Source organism: Megalobrama amblycephala, linkage group LG7, assembly GCF_018812025.1.
Source record: "Megalobrama amblycephala isolate DHTTF-2021 linkage group LG7, ASM1881202v1, whole genome shotgun sequence".
Lineage (NCBI taxonomy): Eukaryota > Metazoa > Chordata > Actinopteri > Cypriniformes > Xenocyprididae > Megalobrama > Megalobrama amblycephala.
This window is the reverse complement of record NC_063050.1, coordinates 57,208,757-57,221,097: the sequence shown is the minus strand read 5'-3', so window position 1 is coordinate 57,221,097 and position 12,341 is coordinate 57,208,757. Positions and strand designations below refer to the sequence as shown.

Sequence of the window (12,341 nt, the reverse complement as noted above, 5' to 3'; positions counted from 1 at the left end):
GTTGAGCTTATTAAATATGCATTATGTAAGTTCATATCTGACTGCTCACTGTAATCTCGAATCAAAATAACTTCTCATTCTTGCAGCGATATCTTTTCTCTGATGACGTGTTTAGTGGCGCGAGGGCGGGGCTACCTGTCACTCACATGAGATCCACCAATAGCAAACCATCCTATCAATTCCCCACTGGACAAAATCAAGCCCCGCCCTACATTTGTTCTTGTTCCAGAAGCCCAGTGTTGCCAAGTGTTTATTTCCCGTGGAATTAGGGTGTTTTTATATTACGATGCGCTACTTTTCTGTTGTTTTTCTATGTAAATATGCGCTAGACAGACGTGTTTGACTGTTACGCTCATGTCTCGCATCTTTTACAACGCCTCGCACATGAGACTCTGTCGAGGTAAAAGAAAGTTAAGACCTTCATTCATCTACAGAACACAAATTAAGATATTTTTGATGAAATCCGATGGCTCAGTGACGCCTGCATAGCCAGCAATGACATTTCCTCTCTCAAGATCCATTAATGTACTAAAAACATATTTAAATCAGTTCATGTGAGTACAGTGGTTCAATATTAATATTATAAAGCCACGAGAATATTTTTGGTGCGCCAAAAAAAACAAAATAACGACTTATATAGTGATGGCCGATTTCAAAACACTGCTTCAGGAAGCTTTGGAGCGTTATGAATCTTTTGTGTCGGATCATGATTCGGATCACGTGTCAAACCACCAAACTGATGAAATCACGTGACTTTGGCGCTCCAAACCGCTGATTCGACACAAGATTCATAACGCTCCGAAGCCACGAAATCGTCCATCACTAAATAAGTCGTTATTTTGTTTTTTTGGCGCACCAAAATATTCTCGTGGCTTTATAATGTTAATATTGAACCACTGTCCTCACATGAACTGATTTAAATATGTTTTTAGTACATTAATGGATCTTGAGAGAGGAAATGTCATTGCTGGCTATGCAGGCCTCACTGAGCCATTGGATTTCATCAAAAATATCGTAATTTTTTAACGACATGAGGGTGAGTAATTAATGACAGAATTTTCATTTTTGGGTGAACTAACCCTTTAACTGTTGCCGCGGGGTTGTTTTTTCTGTCTGTGTGTTAAAGCGACCCCAATAACGTGATATTTAGCCCTGGAATGCTAATTTTACCATGGTAACCACGCCAAAAAAATGCGGATTTTACCCTACGGGACATGATTTTTACCCTGAAACGTGATTGGGCTAGTTTTGAGTAGCAGTTAGGCGGGTTTTATTGTGAAAATCTGGCAACCCTGCAGTTTATGCCGACTTTAATATTTGTGTTTTGTGTTTTCAGCTCTTCTGCCGTCTCAGACCAAAGACTGACCACGTGTTCAGGTCACCATCATGGCTAAAGATGTAAGAACCACACGTGTGTTTATATTTTCCTGCCTAGCCGAGTTTCTCGTTTGCATTGTGGTTTAGTCTGAATTGACCTGGATAGAGTATTTTCTGCTGGAAATTGGGGCCAATAGTTGATGTTCATCAGATTGGCAGCACTAGACACGAGGGCTGGGTATTGACACAATTTTCACGATTCGATTACTATTCACATGCATTCGATTACGATTTATTATTTTGGATGTAGTATTTCAGTTTCAGCACATGGCAAATTTTCTAGAGGAAAAAAATCTCTGAGCTAATGCTGTAAACTACACATGAGAGTCAGCTGATAATAATATTGAAGGTTAAATTAACTTATTTATACACAAACACTTAAATTACACTCAATGATGTTTTTATTATCAATAAAGTTTAGAATTATATAATCATATTTCTACTCCAATTCGTTTTTTTTTTTAAATAAACATTTAAAACGCGGCTTATTCAAACATGCATTAAATATTGAAGAACATTATAATGAATATGTAACGGTGCATAGCTATATTTATCAGAATGCTGATTTCTAGAGCACTTTTCTAGCTGACTAATGAGTTTATGGTCACTGAATATGTTTTTCTGAGGTAAATGTGACGTCACGTGACATTGAAGCTGTTTTATTGAGGTTGAAGCACTGATTGAGCGATTACACGAGACATGATACGGATTTCAGTAAGTTGTACTGTATATTTTAACATACCTTCAGATGTTCATGTTTATTTCGCGCTGTAACTGGTATTAAAGCGGAGGAGAGGATGATCACATGCTTCTCTTTAACTGAGGCGCTAAAGCGATCTGTCACGCCACATTAAACAGCGCCAAAACGGTGTTTATTTTCTGAATCTCATAATAAGATGGACGTCATTTGAAATCTGAGACTTTGCTTCATATCAAAAGTAACAGATTATTGTGATTTATTGGATGGAGGCGCTACATATTCTGCTCATTCATCAACTGAAAACAGACTAGACTAATCGATTCTTGGGATTTAAGAATCAATATCGGTTCGTAAAAATGAGAATCGATTAAAATCGAGAAATCGATTTTTTGTACCCAGCCCTAATAGACACTGTAACACACGTACTGTATGTGTTTATATTGATAGATGTTTGTTGTGGAACTGAAACTGAGGCTGTTTGTGTTTCTATGATCGCTAAACACAAGCAGCAGCAAACAAACTCCTGTGATGATGTAATGATGTCACGATCGCTCTCTCTGATCCTCAGGCTGGACTCAAAGAAACCAATGGAGAGATAAAGTTGTTTGTCAACCAGACTCTGAGTCCAGGAAAACGTGAGTACCGTCGGTCATCTGCTCAGTGCATGATGGGTAACTTCCTGACCAGCAGGGGGCGCTGTAATGAAACACACTGAGGTCTCATAACATGAATATTAATGAGCGTGTGTGTGATTGCAGCTGCAGGTGTGCTGTCGCTCCTGACCGTTCATCCAGCGTCCGTCACTACGGTCAAGCAGATCCTGCCCAAAACACTCACCGCCGGTGCTGCTGTGGGCGCTAATGTGCTGCCGCATGTGGTAAGAATCCTGCTCGCATCAGTCACATGACCACACCCGCTGACCCCTCCCACTGGTCTCCGTGGCGATAAAGCCCTCCATTAACATTGTGTGAGGTGACCCGGGAGAGTCTGTGTAAGCGGATCACAGAACGCTGGAGTCAGCGGGATTAGCCTCTTCATCACCACCATCATCATCATCCTATTACTGACAGCGGCACACAGGTGCTCGGCCAGAGGAGCTGTAGACTGACCGCTGAATTCACTCTCCGCACTTGTAATGTTGTGTTTGTGCTGATGAGCGGTTGGTGCGTCTCCCTGCAGGTGATTGGCACCCCTCAGAGGACGGGCGTCCTGTTAACCAGCCCGCGCACGCCCACCGCACACTTCCACACGCCTCAGACCCAGACACAAGAGTCCTCGCCCTGGTCCACCGGGTTAGTTGACCCGTCTGTTTCTGTCCCAGCATCATCTGTGCTCGAGCTTCTGCAGCCAGAGATGAGAACATCAGTTCATGCATCACGTAATGTTCATGTGACTGGCACTGTGGCATGATGGGCAGGGGCTGCACGAGTTCAGGGGAACAAATGGGTTTTAAAATTGTGATTTTAATTAAAAAAAATAATAATTCAGGTTTGCTGAGGTTTGTAGAGCTGCACAGTTTGGCCAAACTTCTGTGGTTTTGGATCAATATGATACAATAATTACAACTGCTATTATTATTATTACTATTAAATAGAAATATGAAAATACTAAAAAAAAATAAAGATTTCACTGTAAATTAAAAAATATTAAAAAAAAATTACAGCTGTTGAATGCAATACTAATATTTATGTATAGTATTAATTTCATTTTCAAAAAAAAAAAAAAAACAGGTTTGCTGTGGTTGATTGTAGAGCTGCACAGTTTGACACACAAAATTGTGATTATATATCAATATCACTAAAGTAATAATTTATATATTACTGTTAAATAAAAATAAAATAAAAAATACTAAAAATGAAATAAAACAATACTATTGAAATATTTCACTAAAATAAAAAAAAATAATTACTAATTTATTTATAAACTTATAATTATTACTGCTACTACTGCTAATTAAAAATAAAGAAATATTACTATTGTAATAATTTATTTATATTAATATTAATATCTACAACTACTATTAAATAGAAATGAAAAATACTAAAATAAAAATAAATTAAGAAACATTACTATTGGGCTGTAAATTAAAAAAATATGTATTTAAAAAATATTTATGTATAATATAAATTTCTTCATTTTCAAAAAAAAAAAAAAACAGGTTTGCTGTGGTTGATTGTAATGCTTCACAATTTGGCAAAAAAAAAGTGATTGTATATCAATATCACTAAAGAAGTAGTTTATATTTTACTTCTAAATACCCCCCCCCCCCAAAAAAAAAACAACAACAACAACAACATAATACTATTGAAATATTTCACTGTAAAATAAAAAAAAAGATTATTAATTTATTATTTATATAATATTTATAAATTATTATAATTATTATTATTGCTACTACTGCGAGATAAAAATAAAGATATATTACTATTGTAATATTTCACTGTAATATAAAAAAATGAAGTATTTAAATATTAAATACTAATATATTTATGGCTTTCTTACAATTGTGATTTTTATATCAATATGACTATAACATAATAGTTATTATTAAAATATAAATACTAAATAAAAACTAAATAAGAAAAAATTCTATTGTAATATTTCGTTCTATAATAAAAAATAAGTATTTAAACAAATATATACTTTGATTTTACAATGTAAAATGAAAATACTAATATTTATGGCTCTCTTAATTTTCAAGCAAATTTGGCAAAAAATTGTGATTATATATCAATGTGACTATGAAATAATTAAATATTATTGCCAAATAAAAATATTTAAAAAAAACAAAAAAATTTATTTTAATGGAGCAGCCTCAAAACGCCTCTTCTGTCGATAAGTGCTTCTCAAATGTATATTAAAGTGACTCAAACTCAGAGCAGATCATGTGGCGCAGCGTTACTGTGAATCATGAGCTGCTCACATGGAAATGCATTATATTTGCATATATTTAATATATAGTGCATATAGTTATTCGGTTAAATCACATCCTTTGCGTGTTGACGTTCACACTAAGCCATTTCTCCATGTTGTTTTGCTTCAGTGAATCGTGCAGCCCTACGGTCCTCGTCAGGATCACTGAAGGAAGTTTGTCACAGCTGCTGCTTCACATGAATATCACACAAACATTGCACTGTTGTCAGTCACATGGAAATCAGCTTGTCTTCCCTGTAGGAGATAAATATTTCTATTCGTTTTAATTACTAAACATGTAACAATTTCCATTGTTCCATTATTTGGGCTTAACTCAATTTTTCCCTTGTTAAAGGGACAGTTCATCATCATTAACTAAATTAAGTCATCATTAACTGTTGTTCTAATGCTTTTCTTTTTCAGACCGCAAAAGGAGAATCTTTAAAAATTGTCCATTTAATGGCAGTGAATATCGACCAGCATCAAGCTTTAAAAAAACACGACATGAAATACAACAACTAGTAATCCCAAAAAAGTATCCATGTACTTTCTCCAGACCAACGCCGAGGGCCGGATTTTCATTAAATAATACATTCAATTTCAGTTTGTTTTTCGCTAAACCCTATAATAAACCCTCAGAACACGTGGAATATACGACACAAGTCTGTGATATTTCGTCTTTTTTTAAAGCTTGGAGCTGGTCACTGTTCACTGCCATTATATGGACAACTGTATTTAAAAATTCTCCTTTTGTGGTCCAAAAAATAAAGAAGGGCGTACAGCATTAGAACAACACCAGGGTGATTAAATGATGAATTAATTTCTATGTTAGGGTGAACTAACCCTTTAACCCTCTGTTCGCATGTCGGTCAAAAATGACCAACTTTTTTTTTCTTTTTTTTCAATGAAATGATTGCACTATACTTTAGTTCGATAATGTTTTTCATTAGATATACTGTGTTTTTGGAGGATTTTATGGTACTGAATTATATTTATGCTGTAGTTATTATCCATTTATTCACTTTTTAATCATAGACTGGTAAATCTTGAATTGTTTGGATCACAGACTGAAGTTTGGTCTCTTTTTTTAGTTTTTAAAAAAGTTACATTTTTACATTTATTGTTATAAAAAAAAAGGAACAAAAGTACCTTTTATTATATGAAATATACATTTTCCAACCATAACAAGTTTTACTCTAAAACTGTGAGAAAATCATAGCCATAAATCTGAACAAATTTGAGGTTGATATCTCAAAAAATGAGTTTTCAGTCAGATTTTGTTTGGGCGCAGTACCAAACGCTTCCACTAGATGAAATTCATCCCCCATTCATTTCCACTGTGCTCATTTTTGACCGCGAACATTACAAGTGTGACACTTTTTCAGGATCATTTAACCTTTTCGAATCATGTCCATGATTATTTTGTGTGTTCACATAGCAAGTGCCAAAACCTTTACCAAGTTTCGTAACATTCAGATGAAGTAAAAAATTGTAAAAAAAAAAAAAAAAAAAAAAAATTAATTTTTTTTTTGGTCAAAAATTATCCAACAGCACCAGAGGGTTAAAGCAAATGGAACATGCCATAAAATAGTGACACACAGGAAGTGATGTCATTTAGGCACTTCTCATGCAAGCCCCAGTAGTTTCAGTGCTGAGGTGGAGGAGCGTCATCATTCACAGGGAACACGTTTTGTTGTTTTTAGCATTGTGATCATGTGACATGAATCAGTAGCTCCTCCGGCAGGCGCAGCAGGAAGGGCGATAAGAGCGGGAAGGGTTTGCGGCATTTCTCCATGAAAGTGTGTGAGAAGGTGCAGAAGAAGGTGGTGACGTCCTACAATGAGGTGGCGGACGAGCTGGTGGCGGAGTTCAGCTCCGGAGACAACAACATCTCTCCGAACGAGGCGGTCAGTTCCTGTTCCTGTCACTCGCTGTCAGTCACAGAGGCGCTCGTTGCTCACTCGGCTCGTGTTTTTGGTCCTCCAGCACGTGTACGATCAGAAGAACATCCGCAGACGGGTTTACGACGCTCTGAACGTCCTGATGGCCATGAACATCATCTCCAAAGACAAGAAGGAGATCAAATGGATCGGATTCCCCACCAACTCTGCGCAGGAATGTCAGGATCTGGAGGTCAGTCGGATGAAGGTTTTCTGGGATGTCTCGTGATGTTCTTGAATGAGTGTGATGCTGTGTGTCTCCTGAAGGCCGAGCGGCAGAGACGACTCGAGAGGATTAAACACAAACAGTCTCAGCTGCAGGAGCTCATACTGCAGGTACGTCGCATCACTTCCTGTCTGTCAGAGCTCTGTGTACATCACCACCTCATACCTTCTCGTTTATATGAGCATGATGGGTAAAATGAAAGAAAAGAGATGTGTGGCATTCAGTTTTGATCTTGTTGTTTTGGCACTTTAGTTAAAGCAAAAAATTCAGAACTGAATTTTGTTTTTCAGCATCTAATTTAATAAAATATATAAAAATATATATACTTGAAGGACATTTTTTTTTTTAATTGCACAATATTTTTATATTTAAGCCCAAGTTTTTTTTATACAGATGTCTGTATTTACATCAAAGCAAATAATGAATTTTAAATGCGAAAAGACATCTAATATATATAATAAAATCTAATAAAATATTAAAATATATTTTTTTGTGAAAAGACAAATTTTTTTATTAATTACACAATATGTTTATCACAATTACACACATTTAAGCCCCAATTTTTATTACAGTTGTCTTATTTAACAGCATTTAATTTAATAAAACAATATAAATAAAATCTAATAAAAAATAAAAATATATTTAACGGCATTTAATTTTGATAAAACAATTTAAATAGTCTAATAAAAAAAATATATATATTTAACAGCATTTAATTTGATAAAACAATATAAATCGTCTAATAAATAAAAAAAATATATTTAACAGCATTTAATTTGATGAAACAATATAAATAAAATCTAATTTAAAAAATATATATATTTAACTGCATTTAATTTGATAAACAATATAAATAAAATCTAATAAAAAAAATAAAAATATATTTAACTGCATTTAATTTGATAAAACAATATAAATAGTCTAATAAAAAATAAAAAATATTTAACGGCATTTAATTTGATAAAACAATTTAAATAGTCTAATAAAAAATAAAAATATATTTAACAGCATTTAATTTGATAAAACAATATAAATAAAATAAAATCTAATAAAAAATTTAAAAATATATTTAATGGCATTTAATTTGGTAAAACAATATAAATGAAATCTAATAAATATGTATTTAACTGCATTTAATTTGATAAAACAATATAAATGAAATCTAATAAAAAAAATAAAAATATATTTAACTGCATTTAATTTGATAAAACAATATAAATAAAATCTAATAAAAAAATAAAAATATATTTAACTGCATTTAATTTGATAAAACAATATAAATAGTCTAATAAAAAATAAAAATATATTTAACAGCATTTAATTTGATAAAACAATATAAATAAAATAAAATCTAATAAAAAAATTAAAAATATATTTAATGGCATTTAATTTGGTAAAACAATATAAATATTCTAATAAAAAAAAAATTGATGGCAATTAATTTGATAAAACAATATAAATAAAATCTAATAAAAATATATTTAACTGCATTTAATTTGATAAAACAATATAAATAGTTTAATAAAAAATAAAAATATATTTAACAGCATTTAATTTGATAAAACAATATAAATGAAATCTAATACAAATATATTTAACTGCATTTAATTTGATAAAACAATATAAATGAAATCTAATAAATATGTATTTAACTGCATTTAATTTGATAAAACAATATAAATAAAATCTAATTAAAAAATATATATATTTAACTACATTTAATTTGATAAAACAATATAAATAAAATCTAATAAAAAATAAAAATATATTTAACGGCATTTAATTTGATAAAACAATTTAAATAGTCTAATAAAAAAATATATATTTAACAGCATTTAATTTGATAAAACAATATAAATCGTCTAATAAAAAATAAAAATATATTTAACAGCATTTAATTTGATGAAACAATATAAATAAAATCTAATTAAAAAAATATATATATATTTAACTGCATTTAATTTGATAAAACAATATAATTAAAATGTAATAATAAAAATATATTTAACAGCATTTAATTTGATAAAACAATATAAATAAAATCTAATAAAAAAATATATTTAATGGCATTTAATTTGGTAAAACAATTTAAATAGTCTAATAAAAAATAAAAATATATTTAACAGCATTTAATTTGATAAAACAATATAAATAAAATCTAATAAAAAAAATAAAAATATATTTAACTGCATTTAATTTGATAAAACAATATAAATAAAATCTAATAAAAAAAATAAAAATATATTTAACTGCATTTAATTTGATAAAACAATATAAATAGTCTAATAAAAAATAAAAAATATTTAACGGCATTTAATTTGATAAAACAATTTAAATAGTCTAATAAAAAATAAAAATATATTTAACAGCATTTAATTTGATAAAACAATATAAATAAAATAAAATCTAATAAAAAAATTTAAAAATATATTTAATGGCATTTAATTTGGTAAAACAATATAAATATTCTAATAAAAAAAAAAATTGATGGCAATTAATTTGATAAAACAATATAAATAAAATCTAATAAAAATATATTTAACTGCATTTAATTTGATAAAACAATATAAGTAGTTTAATAAAAAATAAAAATATATTTAACAGCATTTAATTTGATAAAACAATATAAATGAAATCTAATACAAATATATTTAACTGCATTTAATTTGATAAAACAATATAAATGAAATCTAATAAATATGTATTTAACTGCATTTAATTTGATAAATCAATATAAATAGTCTAATAAAAAATAAAAAATATTTAACGGCATTTAATTTGATAAAACAATTTAAATAGTCTAATAAAAAATAAAAATATATTTAACAGCATTTAATTTGATAAAACAATATAAATAAAATAAAATCTAATAAAAAAATTAAAAAAAATATTTAATGGCATTTAATTTGGTAAAACAATATAAATATTCTAATAAAAAAAAAAAATTGATGGCAATTAATTTGATAAAACAATATAAATAAAATCTAATAAAAATATATTTAACTGCATTTAATTTGATAAAACAATATAAATAGTTTAATAAAAAATAAAAATATATTTAACAGCATTTAATTTGATAAAACAATATAAATGAAATCTAATACAAATATATTTAACTGCATTTAATTTGATAAAACAATATAAATGAAATCTAATAAATATGTATTTAACTGCATTTAATTTGATAAAACAATATAAATAGTTTAATAAAAAATAAAAAATTTAATGGCAATTAATTTGATAAAACAATATAAATAAAATCTAATAAAAAATAAAAATATATTTAACAGCATTTAATTTGATAAAACAATATAAATAGTTTAATAAAAAATAAAAATATATTTAACTGCATTTAATTTGATAAAACAATATAAATAGTCTAATAAAAAATAAATATATTTAACAGCATTCAATTTGATAAAACAATATAAATAAAATCTAATTAAAAGTTTGTGTGTGTGTGTGTGTGTGTAAAGATAATTTTTTATTAATTGCACAATATTTTCATCACAATTACACACATTTAAGCCACATTTTTTATTACAGATCTTATTTAACAGCATTTAATTTGATAAAACAATAAAAAAATAAAATCTAATAAAAATATATTTAACAGCAGTTAATTTGATAAAACAATTTAAATAAAATGAAAATAAAATTGTTTTTTGGCGGGGTTCATTTTTTATTAATTGCCCCATATGTTTAAGCTTTTTCTGATTTATTTATTTATTTATTTTTTAATTTAAGCCAAATCTGATGGATTTTCCTCTTGACGTTCCTCGTATAAATGATTGGGTATCTGGAAACTGGTTTGTGTCGTTCTCATGATGATAAAAGGCGATTCCTGTAATTCTCGTCTCGTGATTTTTTTTTTTTTCAGCAAATCGCCTTCAAGAACCTGGTGCAGCGCAATCGTCAGGCGGAGCAGCAGAGTAAGAGAGCTCCGCCTCCAAACACGGTCATTCACCTGCCCTTCATCATCGTCAACACCAGCAAGAGAACCGTCATTGACTGCAGCATCTCCAACGACAAGTGAGCATGTGACGCGTGTTCTGCTGCGTGTGCTCGTCCGTCTCTGACCAGCGCTCGTGTCTCTGCAGGTTTGAGTATCTGTTCAACTTCGACAACATGTTTGAGATCCACGATGACGTGGAGGTGCTGAAGCGCATGGGCCTGGCGTTCGGCCTGGAGTCGGGCCGCTGCAGCCCGGAGCATCTGAAGATCGCCAAGAGCCTCGTTCCCAAAGCCCTGCAGCCCTACGTCACAGGTCAGAGACGTGTGTGTGTGTGTGTGAGTGTGTGTGTGTGTGTGTGTGTGTGTGTGTGTGTGTGTGTGTGTGTGTGTGTGTGTGTGTGTGTGAGTGTGTGAGTGTGTGTGAGTGTGCTGACCTTCATGAGTGTTTGTCTGTTGTTGTAGAAATGGCTCAGGGTGCCATCAACCAGCTGATCGGAGAGCTGTCCCATGTGGCCACGTGAGTGTCACATGATCTTGAACATGATGTTTTTAAGTTGATAATTGGATTATTTCTCTGACATGCGTGTGTTAACTAGTGCTGATCTCTGTTCAGTGACCGCGGCCCGTCCAGCTCCAACGGGTCCAGGGAGGAGACGCCCACATCCTACATGGAGGATGAAGAGGAAGATGATGATGAGGAGGACTTTGATGATGATGATGAAGATTAGGTTCTGGAGCTCTGAAGAACCGGTGACGTTAACGCCGTCGCTGCGATCATATGCAGATTCCTTTTGTTTCCCAGTTCTTGTTTGAAACTCAATATTGTGATCCTGCTGTAAGGATTCCCTCAAATGCTTCCCATAATTCTTCAGCTCAGTCTATTATCTTCAGTAGCTTATGAGCAGATAAGCTCGATTGATCGTCTTTGTGCTGCTGCTGCTGCTGCTGTATCTTCAGGGCTACTGTTGAAGAATCCTGCGGTGTGAGGTGTGACACGCGGACTTTTATCACTGTTTGCTGAATTTTGTACCCCGTTTTGTGGTGATTTGCTCTCATAGGCAGCTATTTTTGATATTGGAGCTTTTTATTTTGGACGTGGAGCTCTGATGACCGCAGCTCTGAGAACATGAAATCAACAACTCAAACGTCCAGCCCTTTTTGTACAATGTAACAAATACTAAAGAAAATATACTTTTCTTATTCATGTATAGAAATTAAACAGAATGATTTA

General features: G+C 31.2%; 1 protein-coding gene across 6 annotated transcripts in view; it reads left to right on the top strand.

The window, feature by feature from the left end:
- tfdp1b (transcription factor Dp-1, b) overlaps positions 1 to 12,341 on the top strand; it is a 15,953-nt gene extending 3,612 nt beyond the window's left edge. For all 6 annotated transcript variants that reach the window (XM_048198245.1, XM_048198244.1, XM_048198242.1 and 3 more), the window contains 11 exons: positions 1,337 to 1,398; positions 2,646 to 2,712; positions 2,836 to 2,954; positions 3,257 to 3,369; positions 6,735 to 6,897; positions 6,977 to 7,123; positions 7,198 to 7,266; positions 11,037 to 11,188; positions 11,257 to 11,423; positions 11,573 to 11,627; positions 11,724 to 12,341. In XM_048198245.1, coding sequence (XP_048054202.1) covers positions 1,387 to 1,398; positions 2,646 to 2,712; positions 2,836 to 2,954; positions 3,257 to 3,369; positions 6,735 to 6,897; positions 6,977 to 7,123; positions 7,198 to 7,266; positions 11,037 to 11,188; positions 11,257 to 11,423; positions 11,573 to 11,627; positions 11,724 to 11,838 — 1,179 coding nt within the window. In that variant the 5' untranslated portion in view covers positions 1,337 to 1,386 and the 3' untranslated portion in view covers positions 11,839 to 12,341. The remainder of the gene's footprint in view (positions 1 to 1,336; positions 1,399 to 2,645; positions 2,713 to 2,835; positions 2,955 to 3,256; positions 3,370 to 6,734; positions 6,898 to 6,976; positions 7,124 to 7,197; positions 7,267 to 11,036; positions 11,189 to 11,256; positions 11,424 to 11,572; positions 11,628 to 11,723) is intronic.